The 27,160-nt window shown below is 39.6% G+C and overlaps 1 protein-coding gene and 1 pseudogene across 1 annotated transcript; one reads left to right on the forward strand and one right to left on the reverse strand.

Moving 5' to 3' along the window:
* Nucleotides 1-11,021: 11,021 nt before the first annotated feature.
* LOC132309057 (uncharacterized) lies at nucleotides 11,022-16,373 on the reverse strand (annotated as a pseudogene).
* A 124-nt stretch (nucleotides 16,374-16,497) lies between these two features.
* On the forward strand, nucleotides 16,498-17,268 carry LOC132309059 (uncharacterized). Its single transcript, XM_059807411.1, has one exon. It carries the CDS (start codon nucleotides 16,498-16,500, stop codon nucleotides 17,266-17,268), a length of 771 nt encoding a protein of 256 aa, XP_059663394.1.
* Nucleotides 17,269-27,160: the final 9,892 nt, after the last annotated feature.

Here is a 27,160-nt window from a genome sequence, read left to right on the forward strand (position 1 = left end):
CCAATTCATACATTTCATATTAAGAATGGTAACTACCTTATGATTTTGATAATTATCTCTCCATCCCAAAATAAGTGTTCTTAATTTCTTCGATCATAAAATAATTGCCCCTTTTGAGAAGTTAGTGATCAAAATTTTCGTAAGTTATCCTTCTGTTTTGAAAACTCTTCCCATTAACACTATAAATCTTTAAATTTTGGAGGATTGGTTTTGGAATTTCAAAGTGATACATGCAGTAAATGCATGTCCCTTAAAAAAGTTGGAATCGTCTAAAAAGGCACTTAATATAGAATGCAGAGATTATTGTTTGTTTATGCACGAGTCAAAATTTCTTAAGTGTAGTAGCATTTTCGATTTGGTAGCTGAGGTGCTAGATTAAATTTATGTTAGTATGATATTTTTATACAAATTGAATTTATTAACGTAAAGATTGATATTTACTAATTTCTCGTCTTGTAGAAAAATTACGTGAATTAGCTTGGAGTGGGGTCCCACCATATCTGCGTCCGACTGTATGGAGGCTTCTTCTGGTAATCTTTATTTTTTTATGCAAGCTATTTACTTTAGGAACCACATTGACAAAATACTTTGGTTTGTAATAAAAAGTTTGCTTACTTTCCAATTACTATGTCAAAGATCATCTGGTTGTGGTGGTAATACCATAATGAATTCCTGCCATTGGTTTGGTAGAGTCTGCCTTCTTTTCAGAAAATACTGGGGGAACTTTCGACATCACTTGAAAAGGAGAAGTTATTGGCACTTATGCCTTCTACCTATGTAGTTGCGTTTAAAACCATGAGCACCAGGAGGGTGCAAAGCGAATGGTGTCAGCACAGTTGAGGCAGACCCTGGTAGATGGTATTAGAGTTGATCCTCAGTTAGAATATGGATTAAGGATGCTAAGTCCAAAGACAGCGTGATTGTGACATCCAACAATTGGGGGGAGAAGTTGCTGTAATTGGGAGGATGCCTTCTACCTATGTAGACACATTTTGAAAACTGTGAGCACCAAGAGAGTACAAAGTGGACAATATCTACAGTGTGAGATGGGTCTTTTATAGTTGGCATTAGAGCTGATTCCCAGCAAGAATATTTTGTATGTGTGTGTGTGTGTGTGTTGGGGGGGGGGGGAGGGATTGTTGCGTCCCATATTATGAAGTACGGTTGGCACCATTTTGATGCCTGGGGAGAGAAATTGCTGGCACTTATAAGGAAGGATACCACCTACCCATGTAGACTCATTTTAAAACAGTGAAGGCAATATGGGTGCAAAATGAATAATATCATGACATTGTGAGGTAGGTCTTGACAGAAATGGCATGAGCGTTGTGTATATGTGAAACAAGATTTTAGTGTCCCCCCTTCCTTTTTGAGAGAAAGCGAGTAGTTCTTAATGACTGGCAATTGCTTTTATTTGGTGAATTGGCTATCAAGTGAAACTAGGCATGCACCTTATTTTATAGTTTGGGAGACTTAGGTCTGATTTGAACTTTGTGCGTGATATATTTCATACAATATAATACATATACTAGAAAAGGATGAATCTAAACCTGGTTGTTGCATCTGCTATGTGGTTTTTTTGTACTATATGGGGTCTTCTAATTATGTGAAGTACATGTGTTGGATGCTTGATACTTGAAAATGGACATGGTCGCATGGGATTTGCGCCCAATATGTTTTTATTTATGTTGTTGAAAAGGCCACTTTTAAAATTTTTTGCCTAAGGGCCCAATTTAGATTGAGTCACGCGTGAGCACACCACGTATGTTGTCACACACATCCACATGCAATGGGGTTATTTTGATAAACAACCAATAGTCATAATCAATGCCTCAGACGGTCCTTTCAAAGGTTTTATGGACCTTAATGTTTATTTGTTTTCTTCAAGCATTTTGCATATAATCTTTCTTTTTTGGTTCAGGGTGAAGTATCATGCTAAAACAAATATTGCATGCAATGTAACCCTTGATATTTTTGCCAAGAACTATGCTACAACACCACCTGTCCAAGATTGGGGTTTAATAAGGTGGCAACTCTCAACCTATTTATAACATGCCGCTAATTCACTTGATTTTCAACAAGTTCCTGTGGAGTGATGTTGCAAGATTCACAACTGCATAATTCACTTTATCCTAACAAAACAAAACACAACTCTCCCCTTGTTTTGATGCTAGAACTTCACTATATCATTGCTCCATGAATAATTTTACTCAATAACTGTTCATAACTTTTTACAACAAACACACACACACATATATATGTGAGTGAGTTCCACAATGGGTATCAACTGCAAATTTGATCCCAAAAAAAAGGTAATATACCTGGTAAGATGGGACCGCACAACTACATTGCTCAAGCATTGAGGCTGCCAAAAATTGCGTGGGTCAGGTACAGTCTACACAACGAGAAACGGGCTGGATAATTGGCCATGGTCCGAACCAAACTCTCACAAGACAGGCCCAAAACTAAAGGATCAGTCGAGGATCCACTGTGTAATTAAGCCCATAACTAGAGAAGCCCATGAGGGGGCCCAGCATAATGAGTTAGGTAGGAAGTTTCTTGAAGGCAGGTAACAGTCTATAAATAGGCTGAAAATAGAGGGAAAAGAAAAATTTTAGAGGAAAATGCAATGAAACTCTGTTGAAATTAAGAGAAAAATTTCTTGCATCTTCAATTGGCGTCGTCTGTGGGAATCGATAAAGATTGATTGATGTTCGATCCAGATTGGTTCGATCAGAAGTAGTTCGTGAAGAAGAAGCTTGATCTCTGAAAGCTGAATCAAGATCAATGAAATCGTGGTTTGTCTGACTGAATTACGATTCCAGTAGATTTTGAGAGGTTGGTGTCAGATCTACGCATCTCTGATCTGTGCTTGCTTAGTTGATTTGTGCAATTGAGATTTGCTTAGATTGCTAAATTTTGGCAAGCTCATCACTGGAGTAATTCAGATCTGGCCAGTCACGATTGGAATTTAGCTAGTTTGAGCCTAGATCTAGTGTGTTTGCGTTAGCGAAGCTCAGATCTGATTAGAAATTTGCAGTTGATGACTTTGTTTCGATCAGGATTGATGATCGGAGGTGAGAGGTTAAATCCGTTGGAGAATGGCCAGCAATAGAAGCTCGATGAGCTGATGAGTACGATTGATGCCCTGCGAAGAGAGAATACAAAATTGCGAGCTGGAATGGAGCGTCGTGAGGCTCCTGCTATTCTAAGGCCACCTCCGGCAGGAGAGGGAGTTTTGCCATCCAATGCTGCTCATCAAGATGATTCGGAAGTAAACAATCGCATGGATCCTAATCGTGAGGAGGTTTTGGTAGGAGACTTACCTCTAAACGTCTATTAGATGGAGGATCGGGAGGGATCCGTCCACTTGGATCCGCATCGCGTGCGGATCATGCGAGAAGAAGCTGCAGCAGTCGATCCAGGTCAGAGAGGATTGCGACATGCTGAAGCTTTGGAGTTTGGCCATCATGAAGCTACGTCACCATGGCAGAGGGAGTTCACAGATGACAGATCGATTGATCCACCCTACCGGCCTTCAATGGCGACATATGACTACAGGAGTTCAGAAAGAAGATCTGTGGATTTGAGGATTCCACTATAGACTTCAAGGGAGAATGAAGCACTCCGCTCATCTGCAAGAATGGTTGCATCTCCATTCACTGACGAAATCCTGAACACTCCAAATCCGAGGAAGTTTTTCATGTCGGTTTTCATTCTGTTTGATGAAATGACTGACCCGATTGATCACATTTATCACATTCAGTTGAAAATGGCTCTGAACAAGAACAACGATCCTTTGATGTGCAAATGCTTCCCTATAAGTTTGGCTGGGCCAGCTCTCAACTGGTGCAAGAATTTGGCTCAAGGTTTAATCGCTAGTTTCCAAGACTTGTGTGACAAGTTCATAAGCCAGTATTATGGAAATAAGTGCCCGGCTAAAGATGTTTCAAGTCTTTTCACAATGAAGCAGCATGAAGACGAGCGACTCCAAGCTTTCTTCACCAGATTTAACCTCGTTAAGAGCATGGTAATGGAGTATCATCCATCCACGGTGGTTCAAGTGTTCAAACTTGCAATGAACTGAGGGACACCATTCCATATAAGCTTGGTGGTGAATACACTGAAGACCATGGACGAGCTGAACGAGAGAGTAAATGGATTTGTGCGTTTGGAGGAGGAAGAAACAACCAACACAAGGAAGACGTCGATTATCTCAACAGAAGAGAAGTTCAAAACCAAGATCTGGCAAAAACAAGCTCTACCATAGCGTCCGACCTCTTAGAAGGCTGAGAAGAGGCCCAAAGAGGAGGAGCTAACAACTCCACTTAAAGTCACTCTGGCACGGCTGTATCAAGAGAACAAAGATAAGTTTTATCCCCTATTACCAATCAGACAACCACTTGAATAGAGAGATCAGTCTAAACATTGTGCTTTTCATAGTGACTTTGGTCATCAAACTAATGAATGTAGGAACTTAAGGAGGCAAGTGGAGATGCTGATCGCAAAGGGAGAATTTGCAGGGTATGTTCAAGGCCAGCACAGGAGCAAAGCCGACCATCTGAACAAGTTAAGAGAATTCAGAGGCCGAACCACAGTAGCACTCAGCATGTTCGGATTATAAATGTAATTCATGGTCGGCCTGAACAGACAGCAGAGTCGGAAGAATTACTCTGAACGTGTCTCCGTCAAACATAGATAAAGCGAAGAATAGGAAGCGTGAACACTCTGCACTAGCAAGACTCATCAACATATAAAGTTTGGTAGCACAGATTTGCTGCGAGTACAAGTTCCTCATGAGGATCCTTTGGTCGTTAGTTTGATAGTAGCCGACTGCCTGGTCCGAAGGGTGCTAATTGATCCAGGGAGTAGTGCGAACGTCATGCCTAGGGTCACTTTCGATTGGCTCAAGATCAAGCCCGAAAAACTTAAACCTACTGGAAATCAGTTGTTGGGATTCGATGAAAAGCGAGTAGAACCGATCGGTATGGTAGAATTGCTTGTCCGAGCTGCCAAAAGGGAACTGGTCGAAAGCTTTATGATGGTAGAGATCCATCCGTCTTACAATCTGTTGATGAGGAGAGGCTGGATACATAGGGTCCAGGGGTCCCATCGACCTTACACCAGATAATGAGATGTCAGAGCCCGAATGGAGGTAAGGTGATCAATATCCATGGGGACCAGGTTACAGCCAAAGAATGTTACTCGGTAACCTTGAAAGCCTCTAGGAAGGGAAAAGTTCCCATTTGCTCTGCTAGCCCAAGATAGCAATTACAGGAACCTCCCCCCAGCACGAACAAGGAGGAGGAGCCTCTGGCGTTAACCGAGGAGCCTCTGGTTGAGGTGCAAATTGATCATTTGAGGGCAGACCGAACTACACGAGTACGCACAGGGCTTACAGAGGAAGAAAAACACCAATTAGTTGATTGCCTTTCTCAAAATGCGGATGTGTTCGCTTAGAGTCATTCGAACATGCCAGGAATCGACCCTTCAGTCTCTTGTCACTCCCTTAATGTGGATCCAAACGTCAAGCCTGTACGGCAGAAGCAGATGAGGTTTGCCCCGGAGCGCAACCAGATCATTGCCAATGAGATTGATAGATTGTTAGAAGCTGGGTTTATTAGAGAGGTTCAATATCCGTCCTGGCTATCAAACATAGTTGTTGTGCAGAAGAAGAATGGGAAGTGGAGAGTTTGCATTGACTTCACCAACCTGAACAAAGCTTACCCGAAGGATAGTTTTCCACTTCCAAAGATTAATCAGATGGTGGATGCTACGACTGGGTACAAACGGCTAACCTTTCTGGATGCCTATTCAGGCTATAATCAAATCCCTATGGATCTGAACGATGAGGAAAAAACATCTTTTGTTACTGACCATGGGATCTATTGTAACAAGGTCATGCCGTTCGGATTAAAGAATGTTGGAGCAACGTACCAAAGGCTGGTTAGTAAGATTTTTAAGAATCAAATAGGTAAGACCGTAGAGGCTTATATCGATGACATGGTCATAAAGAGCAGAAAGAAGGAACACCACTTAAAACACTTGCAAGAGGTGTTTGGAGTACTGAGAAGGTACAGAATGAAGTTAAACCTGACCAAGTGCTCATTCAGTGTGGGTTCAGGGCAATTCCTTGGTCATGTGGTCAACAACAGAGGGATTAAAGTTAGCCCAGCCCAAGCGAAGGCTCTACTGAAAAATACAGAACTAAACACGGTCAAGGAAGTGCAAGCTCTCACCGGACGCATAGCGGCATTAAGTTGATTCATTTCAAAGTTGTCAGACCGATGCAAACCATTTTTCAATACAATAAGAAATTACGGAAAGCAATCTTGGGGGGATGACCAAAGGTAAGCATTGACCAGATTGAAAGAGTATATGCGAAATCCACCAGCCTTAACTGCCCTAAAACCCGGTGAAAAGCTTTTCCTGTACCTTGGGGTCTCCAGCATTGCAACAAGCGCCATTCTGATACGATGTGCAGAGGGTAAACAATCCCCAGTGTTTTATGTCAGCAAAACAATGTTCGAGCCGGAGAAAAGGTACTCAAAGGCCGATCGCGTGATCTTGTCTTTGGTGAATGCAAAGAGGAAGCTCAGGCACTACTTCGAATCCCATCCTGTAGTTGTTCTTGCCACTTTTCCTATAAGGGTGATTCTATATAAGCCAGATTTATCTAGGAGAATGACGAAATGGGCAATAGAGCTGAGTTCTTTTGACATAATGTATAAACCCCAAATGGCCATCAAAGGACAAGAAGTGGCTGATTTCCTATTGAAGTGTGATGTAGCAGACTTAAAAGAAAATCCTGGAGAATCTTCATGGAAGCTTTTTGTTGATGGTTCTTCGAATCAGATGGGGGCTGGAATTGGGATTAAGTTGTAGACGCTAGAGGGCACCACGTTGAGTCAAGCGATCAGACTTTAGTTCAGAGCGACCAATAACGAAGCAGAGTATGAAGCATTACTGGCTGAATTGAGGTTGGCTAATGACCTAAAGGTTAAAATTTTAGTTGCTTTCAACGATTCACAGCTGGTTGTTCGACAGGTGACTAGGGAATAAGAAGCCAAGGATGAAACAATGGAGGCATACCATTCTGCCATTATGCGTGAGGCTAAGAGTTTTGATCAAATCAAGTTCATCCAATTGCCAAGGGAGTGTAATGAGGACACCGATCGGTTAGCATGCAGTGCGTCAAATTCTGGAGAAACACTAGCAAGAGTGATTTTGATCGATGTGTTATGCCAGCCATCAATCTTTGAAGAACCATCGAGCTCGGATCCTTGGTGGGTGAATGTCATACCATATGAGCCGAGCTGGGTAGACCCAAGTCTGACTTATATACGAGACGGCGTTCTACCCGAACAGCGGGACGAAGCAAGGAAGATCAGATTGAATGCTGCAAAGTATGCCATAATACACAACCAGTTGTATAGAAGATCTTTCTCCGGATCATACCTGAAGTGTGTTACCCCCACAGAAGCTCCGTAGATATTGTGAACTATTTACGAAGGTGTGTGTGGTAATCATTCAAGGGGGAGATCTTTAGCGCACAAAGCGATGACGCAAGGGTAGTTTTGGCCGAAAATGTCGAGAGATGCGGAAGAGTTCTCTAGAAGATGCGATAAATGCCAAAGGTTCGGACCGTTGGTCCACCAACCACCTGAAGACTTGCACGTACTGGCCAAACCATGGCCTTTTACGCAATGGGGGATGGATGTGGTTGGCCCTTTTGCTGGCCGCCAGATCACAAAATAAATACGTTCTGTTTGCAACAGATTATTTTACCAAGTGGGTGGAGGCAGAGCCGTATCCTAGCGTGACCCAGACCCAAGTAAGGCGTTTCATCTGGAATAATATTATTTGTTGCTTTGGCATGCCCAGATCGATTGTTATGGACAATGGGACGAATCTTGACAGTAAACAAATGAATGAGCTGTTGGAGGAGTATGGAATCAATAAAAAATTGGCAGCAGTCAACCACCCGCAGGAAAATGGTCAAGCCGAGATCACAAACAGAATAATCTTTGCTTGTATAAAGAAGAAACTTGAAGAAGAAAAAGGGAAGTGGTTGGACGAGCTTCTGAATGTCCTGTAGGCTTATAGAATAACACCGAGGCGATCGACCGGAGAAAGCCCATTCACTATGGCGTACGATACTAAGGCTATAATACCAGTCGAACACTTGGTTCTAACCGTTCGAAGTTTAGCGTGGAATCAAGAACAGAACGATGACATGTTGAGATTTAACCTTGACCTGCTAGAAGAGAAAAGAGATGCAGCGGCTGTGAGGCTCGCATCATATTAACAGACACTTATGAACAGTCACAACAGAAAGGTGAGGCATAGGGATTTTGCACCTGGTGATTTAGTTTTGAAAAGAAAGGTTGGAATTGTCAAGAAAATGGAATCACCTTGGGAAGGACCGTATAGGGTTGTAGAGGCCATAGGAAATGGGGCATATGCTCTAGAGACCATGGCTGGAAGGTTAGTCAACAAGCCATGGAACGCCACATCCCTAAAAAGGTATTACCAATAGAAAATTGAGCTTTAGTTCAGGCAATGTTTATTTTCGATTAAGTACTAAAGAGTGTATAGAACTTTAAAGATCTATAAAAGAATGATATCTTCTTTCAAAAAGTTGCAAAAAGATGATAATGAGTAAAACAATAAGAAAAGTGAAAGTGGCAAGTGGCTTTCTAGCCGAGCGCTAAGCACTTAACAAAGTAAGTGGCAAGTGGCATTATGAGCCGAACGCCAAACACTTGCACAAAAGTGAAAAGTGAAAGTGGCAAGTGGCATTCTAGCCGAGCACCAAACACTTAGCAAAGTAAGTGGCAAGTGGCACTATAAGCCGAACGCCAAACACTTGCACAAAAGTGAAAAGTCAAAGTGGCAAGTGGCATTCTAGCCGAGCGTCAAACACTTAGCAAAATAAGTGGCAAGTGGCACTATGAGCCGAACGCCAAACACTTGCACAAAAGTGAAAAGTGAAAGTGGCAAGTGGTATTCTAGCCGAGCGCCAAGCGCTTAGCAAAGTAAGTGGCAAATGGCACTATGAGCCGAACGCCAAACACTTGCACAAAAGTGAAAGTGGCATTCTAGCCGATCGCCAGACACTTTGCAAAGTAAGTAGCAACTGGCACTATGAGCAGAACGCCAAACATTTGCTGAGAAAAAAAAAAAAAAAGTGGCAAGTGGCATTCTCGCCAAGTGCCAGGTACTTGGCAAAGTAAGTGGCAACTGGCAATACAAACCGAATGCCAAACACTTGGAAAAAAAGATATTAAGAGGCAACAACGAGATGTTAAAAGCATTATAAGACAAAAAATTGGTAAAAAAACATTCATTTCATTGAATTCATAACCAGTTTACATTTACAAGGATTGTTTTGATGAAATGAATACAATGCAAAAGAAAAATGATATATTTGCAGGGTGTTAGTTAGTCCTGCCTGTTCCCTCGATCTCTTGGCCACGCTCAGAGTTCCCTTCAACTTCATTGACTGTACTCTCCCCACGGGGGGGAGAGTCGAGTTGGATGATCATTCCATCTTGTTGAGTTCCGCCCTCAGCAGTAGGTACAGGGGGAACTATGGTGGTCAAAGGAGGAACATCCAAAGGTTAGACAGCCGAGGGGATAGGAACGACCCCAGAAACAACAATCTCTTGGCACTCATCAAAGATGTGTTTGGCAGGAGTAGGCTTTGGGTCAATGTAGACTCCAGGAGGGCTAATGTTCAACTCCTTGTCAACATCATCAGGACCTGCATAAGAACTGGTCTAACCTTCAGGAGGAGAACGGTTGGTATAGCCATCTCTGTACCCTTGTGCATACCTGAGGGCTTCAGTCCAAGAGAAGCGGGTATGAAGAGCCCTTATCCCCCCATCAACCCTGCCAATGATGCCAAGCAGAGCATTGCATTCATCCAAAGCCCTATTTTCAAAAGCCAGTCGTTCGATCTGTTTGTCGGCCAGCAAGCGATGGAGATTTTCTTTTTCAGCTCTCAAAGCTTCCCGTTCGGTCTATAGGATGCTCTGCTCAAGCTAGAGAGCGTTCTTCTCATCTTGAAGAGAGTCCGCATCTTTCTTCAGAGCGCTTCTCTCTTTCTCAACATTATTGAGCTACACCATAAGCTCAGCGTTCCTGGTGCTGATGATCTTATTTTCCTTGTTAGTTGTGTCAAGGCTATTAGCGAACTTGTAGGCCTTAGCATTGGATGCCTCAACATGCTTTTGCATTGTCATCATCCCGAACAGAGTCTCCAAACAGATGCACGAATACTAATTAAGCCGAACGGATATTCAAGGAAAATGGGGGATGAAAATTCTCTTAAGGTAATTAAGTAAGAAATGAAAAGTTACCTCCATGACAGCTAAGGGAAAGCGGCTGAACATCTCCTTTTGAGTCAGCGCTTTGGCTACTTCAATGTCCTTAGGAGACCACATGTGTTTAGTAGGCTATTGCAGTATTACCGCCCTTAAACATGGTCTCATCAGACTTGACTACCGACCCATCCGCTCGGTTGAGTCGTGGGCTCCATGGACTAGCTTCAAAGGGAGCAAAAGAAGCTCTAACGGGCCCAGGAGCAACTGAGGTTCTGATTTGGGAGGTTGTGAATGCACCCACCCTTGAGGTGCGAACCCTTCTTGACAGAGGAATGTTATCAAGACTCTATTCATTGTCAGGTTAAGGTCTTTTCCTCCATTTTTTCTCTAGAGCACACACCAAGGCACTAGAAGGATTGTCCGCCTTTAAGGTGTTGCTCAAGTTGGCAGGACGGACGCAGACGTTAGGGCTGTTGGTAGCCACGACGTTCGGCGTGGTACTGGAGGTGGTGGCAGAAGTGGATGCGGATGCCAAGGCTAGAGAGGAAGCCAAGGTAGGGGCGGGGACACTCCTGGGAGGATCCTTTCTTCTGCCAAAAGAAGGGATCCGGAGTTGACTCATAATGGCGCCGAGGAGTGAAATGTCACTGAGATTCTCCGAGGTAAGGAGTTCCGAGCAAGAAGGAACGTTGTTCAGAATGTATTCCTATAGATGTGTGATTCTATCCCTGTAAATGCCGTAACTGAGTTCATTATCAGGAATACCTAAAGAATGGCAAAGAAAAGAATAGAAGTAAGGAATGCAAACTTCATAGGGGCAGTCACTCTTATGGTTTTGTATTTTTGGTTGGAAGAAACAGAGCATTCGCCAAAGGCGTTCGGGATGGTGTAATCCTTGGCAGCCAGAGCGAACCAAGCCCCCTGAACCCCAATTATGTTCTTCTTCCACCCTTTATCCAAGTCGAGTTTGTCTGTATAGATGGATCTTTTGTCAAAGGGATAAAAGTTGTAGTACATATTGGTCAAACGAATCTTGCTAACCTTGTAATAGAGGAGAAGATCTATAATGTCAAGATCTAAACCTCTGTCACGATTTAGAAACAACAGAATCGACAGAACCCTAAGAAAATTGAGGTTAACTTGGAGAGGGGAAAGTTTTAGCCTATTAAAGATATAACAGATAAAAGGGTGCCAAGGGAATCTTATAATATTTAGGTGAAGAAGGGAAAACAAGGTTTCGCTGGGAAGGAGGCCGGTACCAGTTCTAATGTCTACGTTCTTGGGGCACTCCCTAATATGGATGTTGTTAGGAAGATGGAGTTTCATGCAAAGAATATCTAAATCGATAGGCATGATAAGAACGAATATGATCCCTAGAGATATGTGCAAAGTTCTTAACAAGGAAAAAGAAGCAAAACTAACCTCGAGAGAACTGAAAGTTGCAAAGGATGCTGCGAGATGGCTGAAAAGGGAGGGTCTTTCATAGAGATTCACCAGAGAAGATTTAATTTGGTTGGATAAAATGAACAGTAAGTTGATTGATAGCAAGATGTGACAGAGACGGCAAGAAAGTTGTGAATATGAGATAAAGGTTATAAAAGGAGAGTGGACCTGTAAACCGAGACGTCAGGAAGCCAAAGAGATTCAAATTTCAAAAACATTAATTCCGAGATCAACCACTTGGTGCCCCACACAATCGTCTTGAGCCACCAAGTCATCATTAACTTCATTAATAATCCTACCCTAATAAATTAAGGGGGGATTATTGGGGGCAGATGAGGATGCCAAAAACGGCGCGGGTCGGGTACGATCCACACAACGAGAAACGGGCTAGATAATTGGCCATGGTCCGAACCAAACTCTCACAAGACAAGCCCAAAACTAAAGGATCAGCTGAGGATCCACTGTGTAATTAAGCCCATAACTAGAGAAGCCCACGAGGGGGCGCAGCACAATGAGTTAGGTAGGAAGCTTCTTGAAGGCAAGTAACAATCTATAAATAGGCTGAAAATAGAGGGAAAAGAAAATTTTTTGGGGAAAATGTAATGAAACTCGAGAAAAATTTCTTGCATCTTCAAGCATATTTTTCTTTTTTCAAAATATATACATAAATAAATAAATTCACTAACTGGCTTCCTCTTCAACACTTTTGCTGAAGAAAATGTATTCTGCTGGCTGGACAGAATCTCTATCGGATACTTTAATTTGAATTCTTTTCCATTGCTACACTTCTATGCCGCTCACCCCATAATGTATCACCTTCAATATCTTATCTACCATAAGTCGGAAAATGTCCTCTCCTGTGCTTGTGCAGTTACATTCTTGCCTCTGAGATACGATATGTCGTCCCAGTCTAAATCGAAGCCTTCTATATGTGCTATCTCATTCTGTATATGACTGATGAGATGATAGGCAACTATACTCGTCTCATCACAGGCTTCTTGGATGGCAAGGTATTGATTTCTACTCATCTTGTGCTTATCCCTGCATGCAAAGTTGGAAGAAACGGATTTGGAGTTTTTCGCTGGATCAATTAAATGTTCAGTAAGTCCTGAACTCCTTATGCTTCCCAAGTGGAACAGGCTTCCATTCATATTCTGTGGGCTGTCAAAAACCTTTGATTCCCAACCTGAAGTGGCAGAAGCTAAAGGAGAATCCATTGAGTCATTGTTCAGCTTTCCACTGGGTGTAAGAACTGGCAGAGAGCCATTTCCTTTAGCTGATGAGGTAGTTAGTTGGAATTAAATGGGTCAGTTTCCCCAGTGCTTTCTATCTTGTCATTGGGATAAGAAAGCCTGTTATTTTGCAGGATATCTGCTTGTTGCTGATCATTATTATCATCATAATCATCATCGCTTTCTTCTAAATCCTTCATATAAGCATCTATATAATCTTGGTCAAACTCATGTTTAGGAAGCAAGTCCCACACAATCTGCTTTGTCTGAGCACTCACACTCAATACACATTATACCTCTTCTTCTATATCCTTCTTTGAGAAAAAGCTACGAGGGGCACTTCGAGTGCTTCTATTGATGATAGAAAGAGTTTCTAACAAGCACCCTGGGATAGTGTCCATATCACTGCACTCTAAAAGATATTCAGTTAGGAGGTTCCTCACTACTGTACATAAACTCCTATGTGATAATTCAGTATTTGGATCCAGCAAAAGCTACAAATTCTTCAGCTCCCGAAAACTCACCTTCTCTTTGAGAAGCCAAGGCGTTGCTTGGTTTAGATTTCCCAAAACTGTTTTCAAGAATAGTTTTTAAAGAATCAGAACTGAGAAAAGTTTTCAGTTTTTTCAGTTCGAAACTCTACTTGGCTATAAAAATTACAAAACAGTTTTCAAGAAACAAAAACTCATAAATCTGATTGGTTGTATTTACCGAAAATAATTTTTTGAAAACTAAAGAATATTGCATATCACTCTTTTATTTATTTATTAAATTTATTATAAGCATTGGATGTGCATTACTCTTAAATATTCTTATCACAAGATTAAATAAAACAATTCCTTTGAATTATAATTTAAAAATAGAATCCATACAATCAGAGTTAATTACAATTACAAGCCACAGAGGCTATACAGGGTGACAATGCCATTGTCTGATTGCTTTCCAAGGGTTTCACAAAATTTTCTTTCAAGTCCATGCTCTGCCCAAAAACTCAGTAGAAAAGTTAGTGAAGATGCCATTTGATCCCTTCAATAATAAACTCTGTGAACTAACCAACTTTGTGGGCTTTCGAAGTATCACCCAAGAAGAGGGCCACAAGTTCAGTGTCCTCCTTGTTATACCACCATGTAACAACACTGAAAGGGAGGGCAATGGAATCACACCAGCACACTTCTTTATTGCAACTACTTTCTCTTCTTGTTCAATAAGTACAATGCCAGCAACACCACTGCCTACAAAATGCAATATAAAATAGAGATTAGGGAGGAAAAAAAAGGAGGTTGGGATAAGAAAAAGAGAGATTTGATAAACAGCCAGGTACTTCATCAATTCAGGTTTAATTTAATTCAGGTTTAGTTAACAAACTATACATAAACTATGCCAAACCCTATAGTTCAATATTCACAACTTCTGAGAAGAATGTTTACACTATCTTCTTTAAGGAATTAATACTATAAGCTGGCCTTGCACTCCATTCTTTTTATAAAATCTATCATTTTAATAGTATAACAACATGAGCGACGAGAATAATTTCAGTATCTACTATTCCTTAGAGATATCCAACATTATCTTTATCTACCATTCCTTATAATTTCAGTAATTTTGGAAGATGAGTTCATCCAGTGTGGCTACATGATGTTTTATTTTGATGCTATTTTGTTCATTTTCTTTAAATATAGAGACTAACCTGGAAAATAGCATCAAAATAAAGGGTAACAAGCATCAAAATAATTTTATCACTAGTAAGTTATAGAACAACTAATTTTTAAACACACTATATTCTCATCTCCAATATTATGCACCAAAATCTTTTCTTTAACAACCTCATGAATAACACAATGATCTATTCTTTTTTTTCTTTTTCTTTTTTTTGTCCACAATTGTTAATTTGAGACGCCAGAGATAAGGGTTTAATCTTTGCCCTTCTTAATATATATATATATTTCTTTGCAAAAATGACAACCAATTCTATCCAATCAACCAAAAATAAAGCAAAAATGACGCATAAGAGATCCATTTACAGAAAACCAAATCCATAATTTATATAGAAAACCACACAACTAATTCCATCCAATCAACCAAATCCACACAACAAACAAAGAAATTCATAACCAAATATTGGGGCTGAAAGAGATCTCAATGGATTACCTAAATAGAGCCCTGAATAGAAAGTCTTCTAAGCAGTAGATCTGGAGCCCTACGTGAGTGAGAAATCTAGAGAATACCAACCAAATCAAAACCTTAACCTAAATTAGATATGCCAGAAAACCTCAAAACCCCCATGAATAGTAGAGAGAGAAAGGGCAAGAGAGAATAGGCTGCAGAGAGATGTTGGAGAGACCAAATCAAAACCTTAACCCAAATTATCGCATTTAAAATAGAGTTCCTGTGCACATGGATAGAGATAGAGGAGCAACAGAGGCCGTAGAGAGGAAATGGAGATGGGGTTAGGAATGAAGGATGACTGTACGGTTATAAACGATGCCTCTCAACGTCATATTTTTTAAGCGTAAGTTGTTCTCCGTGTTTCCAATAAAATGAGAATTGCATCTCAAAAACAAGGAAAACAACTTTTAGTTGTTCTCAAAAAAGTGATACTATGGGAACTCAGTTCTTTAAGAACTGTTCTCTAAAGATGGTTCCAAGCAGAGAAAAAAAAAACAGTTTTGAGTTTTTTGTAACTCCCAGAACAGAGAACAGTTCTGGGAGTTACAATCCAAGCAGAGCCCAAATAGCCTTTGCTATCTCTTTCTGTAAGGCTTCTATTTCCGGTGAAAATTGTTGAAATTCTATTATAGAGTTGCATCCTAAAATTAGCTTTAGTGATAAGCCTGCAACTGCCATTGCGTTGACTAATGGTTCCTGCAACTCATCCTCTTCACTGAGTTCTGATAGCATCTTCATGGAACTTTTCCTCACTGCTTTAATTAAAGTGCTTTGTCCCCATCCCGATCTTGGAGGATGTAACTGGGGCATGTATCCTTGGATACATCTGAGCTTCCTGTGCATTACGCTCAAGGTCTGGAATGGGAAGTCCTCAAGTCCATCCAGTACCTTAGCAGAAGTAGCAGCATGATAGGATTGGGATGCAGGAGTCAAAAGCGTCATGGAAGTCCTATGGAAGTTGTGTGGGTCTTTCAGAAGTTCGGATATCTTTTTAGACATGATCACTTGGTGGTTATTCTTTCGGTTTCTAAGTATTTTTGGAAGACATTCTTTGATGATCTTTTGTCATTTTCACCAGGGTTTTCTCAAAATTAGTTGAGCCACCTGTCAGCATCTTGGCAAAAACGTAAAGCCCCTTATTGGTCATATGATCAAGTAGGGATAAAAGGTTTCTTTCATCACCGGACAAATCAAAGAGTTGCATTCTTTCTTAAACCACATGGTGATCTCTTTTAACAGCGGAGGCTTCAAATCCTTTTTCAACAAAAGTTTTGATGGTCTCATAATATACCTGAAAACAAATACCGAGAAACACTAGTGGCAAGATAATGAGAAAACGTAGGATCTGTTCAACTAGAGATGCTTTGGTTGCCGACTGTTATCATCTTGATAGCCGGAGGTTAACTTGGGATGTGCAGTTTCATAGAGGGTTTCATGATTGGGAGCTAGCAGAGGTTGCTGAGTTCTTGGCCTTGTTCTATAGTCAGGTGGTGGAGGGTGTGGGGATGGATGAGATAGTGTGGGTGGGCACGCCGAGAAGGGTGTTTGAGGTTAGGGCGTTCTACCATAGCCTGATGGTGATCCAAGGTCCTTCTTTCCCTTGGAAGGCAATTTGGAGGTTGAAAGCCCCATTGAAGGTGGCTTTCTTTGCTTGGTGTACTGTCCTCAATAGCATTCTCACCCTCGACAATCTTAAAAGACGACTACAGATTGTGGTTAACTGGTGTTGTATGTGCAAGAAGACAGAGGCAACAGTTAATCACCTCCTTCTCCACTGCCAAGTGGCGAGGGATGTTTGGTCTATGATTTTGGTTGCTTTTGGCATGTCTTGGGTGTTCCCGAGAACTACTTTGGATACGATTGAGGCTTGGAAAGGGTGTATTGTGGAGAGCCGAGCCAGGGTTGGTTGGAGGGCCACTCCCCTTTGTTTATGGTGGGTTTTGTGGTGTGAGAGAAATATGAGATCTTTTGAGGGAGAGGAGACTCCTATCTGGTCTCTCAAATATAGCATATTGCATACTTTATTTTTTTGGGTTAACGGGCGTAATTGTAAGTCTTTGGGGGATCTTTTGGATTTTGTGGATAGCTTAAAGCTTTAGTTGTTGCCTTTGGCGTTTTGTGTATTCCTCGGGAGCGCTCCCCACTTGCGCGCCTTTTATGAATTCTTACTTATCAAAAAAAAAAAAAAAGGATAATGAGAAAACAATGTGACATAGAACAGGGCACTTCATTCTTTCAAGCTACACATGCATTGGACAACAAGCCCACAAAAATCCAACTAAAGGTTTTACTCGAGATGAAGTGCACAGTAACTCCTTTGATCTATTATTTTCATAATCGATACAAAGAAGCAGTTGGGTCTCAGTGTATTCCTATTCGATGACCAGAATATAATGTTGGTACCACGACATGAACCAGAAATCACACCATACAGGCATCCTAAACCTTCAAACCCTAGTTATTAATGGAAGTGTCACAGTAACGGTCCAGCAATGTCTCATAAAACAAAAAAGTAATAAATAGAACGAATGGGCACTCCAAAAACAAGTACTAGTCAATCTCACTAGCCATGTAACACATTACTTGAATTGTTGAACATTTAGTCTTGCATTTCCCTTTCTTTTGCATTGTTAAGGGCTTGATCTAAGTAATCTATCAAAAAATAGTAGAAGAATGGATGGGTTTGCTTAGGAAAAGAATAAAGATTTGAGAATTTCAGAGCAAAAGCAAGGTAAAAAATAAAAATGAAATCAAATATCTCAAACTCAGTTGAGAAACCTTGAGCAATACTACAATATTATGAGAAATTGGATGAAGGAAGAGGAAGTTAGATACTACAATTTTTCGTAATATTGATCTTAGGCTCTGTTTGTAAAAATAATAAGGGAAATCATTTCATCAATATGGCCTTCTTAAGTGATAAAATTTAATTAATTTTTTGGAAGAAGAGCACCATAATTCTGAGATTCAAAACAGAGAGCTCCAACAAAATCAAATGACGAAAGAGAAATCTGAAATATGAAGGGAAGATGATGGACCGCCGTCGGAGATGAGGCTGATGCCGCCATCTTCGACGGTAGTTCTGATACCAAAAAGAAATTTGAAAAATAGAGCGGGATTATCATTATATAGAAGAGGAAAATTACTAACATGAAAAGAGAATAAAAATCAAATCAGAATAAAAATCAAATCCAATGAAGACCAACTTATAAATATGATTTCCAACATCGACCAATTTACCCAAACATATATATATATATATATATATATATATATATATATATATATATATATTAGGTCACAATCTAAACAGGGAAAGGGAGGGTGAATATTTAAGGATTTGGTATTTATAGAGTAAAGAGCTGCATGTACTTAACTGTAGACTCGTTTATTTTGACTTCCTCCTTCCCATCAATCACGCTCAATTATACTTTCTCGTTTATTTTGACTTCCTTCTTCCCATCAATCACGATCAATTCAACTTTCTCGTTGCAATTCAATCAACACAGAATAATTATAAACAAATATGCTTCAGAAATTTCTTAGAACATTCACTATTTCATGCTTTATGCACTGTTTCTCTATGCATCAGTAAAGTAACACCAAAGTCATCCATATCTTACCTGATTTCATTTTTCAAGCTTTGAATTGAAGTGACAAGGTAATCAATAGCTTCTGTCGACGTAGCAAAGCATATTTTAGACAATTGTTCATCAGCCATTGCTAGTTGGTTTCGAAGGAATTGCAGATCTTTTTCAAGTTCAACAATTTCTGAATCTGCTTTAGTTATCAACTTGCTTAACACTTGCACACAAAGTTTTTCATTGAAAGCGTCTTCTTCCATGGCATCTACAGCACAAAAATGAAAATTTAGAATATGTAATTGTTCTTAACCAATAAGGATGGATTTTATAACTTACCAAAGTAAAAGTCGGATTCTCATCCTTGTCCCAGAATGGCTACTTTGTTCCATTATATTAGAGCATGAATCTGAATATGTAGGATACGTAATTGTAGATTAATAATTACAATTTTTTTTTTTTTTTTTTGAAAGTTGAAATTGTAATAATTACAATGTTCTTAACCAATAAGGATGAAAATTGTATCAAATCAATAACAATGAACTTTATTTCCCCTGATAAGATATTCAAAGAGAGCAACTAGCAAAATTTTTAATATAATAAATTAATTAGATAATAGATGAAAAAACCTTAATCCCACGATAAATCCCAGAGCGAGCCCTCCATTATCTGACTTAATTTTGCCTGAAATCAAATAAGATTTGAAGCTTGTCAAATTGAGAGGTTTGTCTTCATCGATGAAATATTATATTATAATATATAATTATGAAAAAAAAAAAATTATATATATATATATATATATATATATATATATATATATATGACAAAGAACATAGATTGAAATTCGATCGATTTGAAGCACATCAAATTGAGGGTTTGTCTTCATCGGTGAAATATTATATTATTATATATAATTATGAAAAAAAAAAAATTATATATATATATATATATATATATATATATATATGACAAAGAACATAACAAGAACATAGAATGAATCTGCTTACCTATTGTTAGACTTTAGAGGGAGGAAAGGTGATAGGAACGAAAGCACAGAGTCATCGTAGTAGGCGATGATGACTCAGCCGATCAGTACACCGTCATTAAATAGGACCATATTTTCAATACACAGTCATCAAATCCTTAAAAATTATTATTACTTTATAATTATTATTATTGTTATTTTCCGATTCTCTCATTTAATGATTCTCTCATTTAATAATTTCTCACGAAGGTGTGGAAAGTCCGAAGATGGACTGAATTTAGGTAAGAGTTTGAGATCCACAATAAATTTTCTAACGTTAATCTCCAGCTCAAGCTAGCATGATATTTTATTTATTCATATTTTTTAGATTGGTAAAGCAAATTTATTAAAAAAGAGGAATATACGGGGGAATAGGCCTATAAAGCTAGCATGATATCTTGCTTTTGTTGGTATACTGTCAGTGTATCTGTTGCTTGATTCACTCTCAAGCCCTTGTTGCTTCGGGCAGTTCATGTCAAACTAGTTGTTGCCTAAGATATTCTTAGGAATGCTTTAAACTTGGTTTGCAGATTCCTTGGCCTGTTCTCATTCTGATACAGTTGTGCATAATTCTCTAGTGGGCCTTTGGTGTAAATCAGTTGATACTCAATAGGCTGGAGCTTTAAAATCTTAAAATCTGCTGCATTGTGACTCTCACAATCTGGATAAGACGATGGAAGCTGGGTCACCAAAAGGCAGATTATTATTTTTCCTAAATGAAGGAGTTTTTATAAATATGAACAATACAGTACAAAGACAAATAAGAGAATACCCTTACCAAAACAAAACAAATTCCTTAAAAAGGGAAGACAAAACACTCAAAGCAAGCCAATAAAAACAAGAGAGCTGCAGGATGTCCTGAAGGCATACACCCATGACATCAAGTACCTCCCAAATAATACACTTTGCTAAATCCTTTCTCTCGCACTGTATCATTATGCATTCTGTTATTCCTTTCAACCCATAAAAAATATAAGGAAGCTGTAAACAAGATCCTTGCCATCTTCATCTTCCTCCCCTTCCCTTGATATTGTTGAGTAAAGAACTTTGCCAACTCATATATCTCATTACAAACTTGAGCATTCGAAATACAAATTCCTGCAAAATTGTGCCATACTTTTCTTGTATACTCACAGCAACAAAATAAATGATCAATACTCTCCACTTCCTTGTAGCAAAGAAAGCATCTAGAAACCAAAGCAAAACCTTTTCTCTGTAAATAAGAGTGTGTGAGGATGGCATTTTGCATCACCAAAACCGCATGAACTGACCACCCAAGTCTCCCCTCACTCCAGCACAAACCAGCCCAATTCACTTCCTGCAATCTGAAACGAGTAGCTTCCCAAGCAGCTTTGAAACTAAATGTGGTTACCCACTGAATTTCATCCACTCCGCCATGAATTTTCTGATTTTGGAACATCTGAATTAGCTCATGAGTAGTATTATTCAATTGAGACACATCCCATTCTCCCTCTATAATAAACTCATGCATACTAATATTTTCCTACTTAGGCACCGTAACAGCCTATGGTTAAATAATTCGCCTAGCATCTTCCCTTCACACCATGGATCCAAGAAAACTTTTATATTTAGACCATCACCAATTCTATACCTACAATTGTCCTTGACAACATCACGAACAGCCAATAAGCTTCTCCACACAGCAGATGAATTAATCCTAGGAACAATATTCCAAAATGATAGATCAGTGATCGGTTGATCAACTATACATCAACCTTCGCAATAGCACGAATCATTGTAAAATAGGGCTATTGGTCGGGTAAGTCGAACCACTGGGACTGCGCTAGTCTTAAGGCAACCTAAGTATCTAGAGTTATTTAAGAATGATAAGGTGTAATAAGGAGTTGTTGATTGGTTTGTCACTAAGCTAGTAATTGAAGTGTGCATAAAACAAGAATGCTAGTAAATGTAAAGGAAGGAGATCTAGATAGAGAGGGCTAGGGAAGTGAATCCACTACCTATCCATAAGCATGTTAATACATGATTTACTTGGGGAATAATATATACATAAAACCATGAAATGCAACAACATAAAATTGCTACATTACCTTCAAGAATTTTTATGAAATCAATAGGAAAGAATAACTTATCAAAGTATTGCATGTTTTGGTTACCTAAACTAGGTTGCAACCTTAGACATACTCACTAAACATAGAGTTATCAAGCCCTTAATCACATAGTAGAAGCACATGACATTAGGAATCAAGAATAATCTATCAAAAGAGAACCCTAAGCTATAGACTATCAAATTTCCCAAGCATCATGCCAATAAAAACATTTCCATAAACTCATCTTCATTGTCACTATGAAAATGGAAGCAAAATAATCATAAGAGGAAACAATCTTAAGACAAGATCTTCAACTCAAAATGATCATTAATAGACATTGAAGCTCTTCACATCAAATAAAGCTCTAGTTCATGAAAAGGTCATATATATACATTACATCCCCAAATGTAAATCAAAAACAAGACATGCTTACAAGAAGGAGTTTCATCACCTCCCTAGAAGGGAGTTAGTTACCCATTGCCAAGCTAGAAGAAGGAAGAAGTTCCATCTTCATGGCCATTTTCGTGCAACCTCCTTGGAGCTTCAAGAACACCTCTTCTTTTGCTCTCTTCTCTCTCCTCTATCTTGTAGAATGAAGCCCCCTCTATTGTGTGGCTCATATCCCTCTTATCTACCACCAAAAGACATCCCCAACCACCTCATAAAGAAGTAAGTAGAAAATGAGGAAACCAATGCACAAGTGGCTGCCAAAATGAGAATTCCCGAAGGCAATTCTGCCCCAAATTCGAGCACTCTAAGCAAGGCCTCGAGCGCTCGAATTTAGTGTAAAAATGCCCATGCTTCACTTGCTCCGCCCAGACCTACTTTGGTTAAACAGCCATAACTTTATGCTCCGAACTCCGAATGACGAACCGTTTAAAGATTTGGAGAGCCGATTCAGAGCTTTAAAAACTTCATGTTTTGATGAAGACCCAAATCTCAAGTCTGGTTGGTCGAAAATGGGGAGAAAGGCAGTACTTCAGTGCTGCCAGGCAGTTCTGCGCACCTCTGGTAACAAGGCCATAACTCTCTGCTCCGAGCTCCGAATGATGAACCGTTTGAAGATTTAGAAAGCTAATTCAGAGCTCTAAATCTTTCATGTTATGATGGAAGTCCAGTTCTCGAGCTTTCTGGGTCAAAATGGCGAGCAAAGTCCTAACTCCACTGCTGATCTCGTGAAGCAATCTGCCTTAATTTCGAGCACTCGAAATTAGGCCTCGAGCACTCGAAAATTGGCCAGAATGCCCTATGCTTGGTTTGCTCATCCCGGACCTACTTTGGTAAAACGGCCATAACTTTGTGCTCTAAACTCCAAATGATGAACTGTTTGAAGATTTGGAAAGCTAATTCAGAGATCTAAAAACTTCATGTTTTGGTGGAGATCCAATTCTCAAGGATGATTGGTCGAAAATGAAGATCAAGGCAGAATTTCATTGCTGCCAGGCAGTTCTGCGCACCTCTGGTAACAAGGCCATAACTCTCTGGTCCGAGCTCCGAATGATGAACTGCTTGAAGATTTGGAAAGCTGATTCAGAGCTCTAAATATGCCATTTTATAATGGAAGTCCAGTTCTCGAGTTTACAAGGTCAAAATGGTGAGCAAAGTCCTGACTCCACTGCTGCCAGAAATTCAGAATTGTGCCTTTTGATGGCCAAAACTCCACAAAGCCTTGATTTTGCTCCTTTTTTGGCAAATGGACCTGAAAATATATACATACACACAAATGAAGATAATCTACTTAAATAATCAAACGATGGACTTAACTAATGCAATTTAGGGCGCTTGAATATACAATATTCGGCGCTTATCACACCCCCAAACTTACATTTTGCTAGTCCCTTAGCAAAACTACAATGAAAAACTTAATGAAAAGACAACCATGGGCATGCTACTACAAAAATATCATCCATGGTAAAATGAGATAGATACATAGCTCAAATACAACTTGAAATAGACAAAAACTAGAGATGGGGTCATTGGGAAAACTACCTTGCATATATGAAGCATTGATACAAAAATTGGCTAAATACATTTCCATATACATGCATCAACATCAAAGTCTATATAAATAACTCAATTATCATCTCTTGAATGGAAATCAACTCTAGCTTCAGTGAAAGTGAATTAGATTCTCAACATGCGGCTTTTACTTTCTTTTCCAATTCCAAAGCGCAAGTTTTCAAATCATTGAATTCCCCTTTAAATGAGGTCCCTAAGGCATGATTTTATTTACAAGACAACTTTTGTTGCTTGTTGACAATTTATTGTAACTCAAGCGAAACATAGAATGGTTGTGCAATGCTGAAGTCCCTTAAGCTTTCTAACCAACCCTTGTAGCAAGCGTTAGGCCAACAACTCCCAAACCAGATGGCTTTAGGGTGTTAAGTGTAGAGACACTCCATAGGGCTTAATAGCTCAAGTTGGAAAGGCTACGAACTCCAACGAACCATGTTTATTACCAGTTTATTTTTTTTTTGAATGACCGTGCAATGTTTAAGTCCTTTAAGCTTTCTAACCAACCCTTGTAGCAAGCGTTAGGCCAACAACTCCCAAACCAGATGGCTTTAGGGTGTTAAGTGTAGAGACACTCCTAGGGCTTAATAGCTCGAGTTGGAAAGGCTACGAACGTCAACTGGTCATTATTTTCTTTCCTTTTCAGTTTTTTTTTTTTTTTAGATTCATGCCAAAAGTATTCATCCATTAGGTTCATCAAATCAGATTAACTAGGGCAAGGTCAAGGTCAATCAAGTTGCATGCCTCACAGTTAAGTTTCCAATGTGCATCTGTGCATTGTGAAGCTTAAAAGAGTGTCAAATCCAGCGAGAATTTAATTGAGACATTTATACAGACTAATTTGAATCTACATGATCATTTCAACTCAAATTTTCTTTATTTTCAAAAATATCAGCTGCTTCTATACACAAAGTTTTAAACATATGCTTTCATCTCCAACAGGTTTCAAATTCCATTATCATTGCTTAGCAAAAATGTAAAACCAAAAATACATAAATGCACCCCCAAACTTGAATGTCACATTGTCCTCAATGTGAGAAGATAAGTAAATCAAAATAAGCGCAAAGAGGGTAAAAGAACAATAATACCAAGTGGAGTGACGACGACGTAGATGTTCAGCCATGTGAGTGCGCAACGGCGTCCCCCAAACTTGGACATGAAGACCTATCAAGACAGAACTAATGTACACAGGTGAAAGCATAGGTCTCTTAAGAAAAAAAAATCAAAACAGAAATGAAAACACTAAGACGAATGTGATTGCAAGGTAAAAATCCATACAAAATACAAATTGGCACACATGAGTCATAAGTGTAAAATGGAAAACAAAACAATGCCAAAAGCCGTGCATTTAGAGAGATAAAGTTGGCTTAGGCAATTCGTCAAACACGTGGTGTGCAAGACAAAAAGGAAGAGGGCCAAAGGTTGATTAGAGATGAGAAAATCCAAAAATTTGGCCCTGCAAATGCAATACACAACTCCCAAACAATCATAAATCCTTCACACAAGCAATCCCATCCTCCATTGATCAAAAATTGAAAGAAAAAGAGGGTAGACACTTACCCAACAATGGAGAACACAAGGCCCATTATTTGTGGTTAATGGAAGATGTGGATGAGAGGTTGATGATGGTGCTTGGGTTAGAGGAGAGTGGGGAAAAAGGTGGAGGAGGTGAAGGTGGGTTTGCATGGGGTGGTGAGGTTGAGGGTGGTTGGGTTGTGAAATTGGTGGAGGAGAGGGGTTGGCAGCTGAGGAGAGGAGATGAGGTTGAGTGAGAGTTGGGGTGGTGGATGGAGATGCCGAGAGGGTGGGTTTGATGGGTTGAGGTTTGCCGAGAGAGATGAGGAAGGTTGGGGGGTTGATGGTGGTGAGTTATGGGTTGCATGCATGGTGGGATGAGATGAGGGTGGTGAAGTGAGGTTGATGGTGGTTGAATGGTGTGAGGCCGAGAGGGATGGTGGCTCACATTTAGAGCACTCTAAAATGGAATTAGAGTGCTCTAAAGACAAGCAGCAGCCTCGGAATGATGGTGGAGAAGTTTGGAGCAATCCAAATGGAAGCTAGAGCACTCCAAACTTGGGCAGTGAGCATGCAAAATTGGTGTGGTAATTTGGAGCAATCTGAATGGGATTTGGAGGGCACGAAATTGGCTCAGTAGGCTAGGGGGTGAGCTCGGCTGTGAGGACTGAAGCAATGAGTGAAAGGGAAAACATGCAAGACAGTGAGCACCATAGAAGTTGAATTTGTGGCAATGGAATATGGAATGTGAGCAACATGGAAATGGAAGTTGTTCAAAATGGAGTCCATGCATGGAAATTCCATGCATTTGCATTTGCAATCTCATTCCATGGGAGACAGTGAGCACTATTGCATGCATTTTCATGCATTTTGATGCATTTGCAACATCATTCCAGGAATTTTGCAAGTTGGCGACTTGGAAACAAAAAAAATTTTGCATGTCATTCCCATGGAATGGAAGAATGTCTGAAAATTTTCAAATTGTCTCATAATGCTTGAATGTACTGAAGAAAATTTTCAAATTGCATCATCTTTGGAAAATTTCCAGACTTTGAATGAATTTGAAAATTTTGGAATTTTTGAATATCTCTTCAATGCAACATCACACAATTCATGGAAAATTTTAAAAACTTGCAATGTCAATCCAATGCATGGATTAATTTTTTGAAAATTCTTCAAACTTTGCAATTGTGCACCAATGCTTGGATGAATGTAGAAAATTTTTAAACTTGGCAACTTTTCTCTGATGCATGGAATTTTTTTTTAAAACTTAGCAACTCCATTTTAATTCAATGCATGGAAAAATTTAAACTTTGCACTTCATCTCAAATGCATGGATGAAATTTGGGAAAATTTTGAGACCTTGCAACTACTCTCTACTGCATAAATGAAATTAAGAAACTTTTCAAACTTTCGCAACATCACACAAATGCATGGATGATTTTGAGGAACCATGATCCAACAATGCATTGAAGATGAGAGGCTATGCATGTGAGTGCCATGTCGAAAGTCCGAGAAAATTGTCTGATAGAGCCGGAAACTTGCGGGAATGAAAACAGGAGTTGAGAAGGTCTAATAAGCCGGTCTAAAATTGTGAAACACAATTGAAGAGCATTCCAGAAAAATCAAATTTTTGGCTTTTCGAAACCATTTCCCGGAAAATTTCAAGGCTCAGGCAATTGAAATGAGGGAAGCTTGGAACATCGAAAGAATTCCTTCCCTTGCTTTGCTAAATTTAATGTCGATAGCTAGACGAACCAGGATCAGGATCCATTGGAGAGATGGATCC

The sequence above is a fragment of the Cornus florida genome, unplaced genomic scaffold, assembly GCF_030987335.1.
Source record: "Cornus florida cultivar Cherokee Brave unplaced genomic scaffold, ASM3098733v1 CherokeeBrave_3.0.0_Hap2_Chr05, whole genome shotgun sequence".
NCBI lineage: Eukaryota > Viridiplantae > Streptophyta > Magnoliopsida > Cornales > Cornaceae > Cornus > Cornus florida.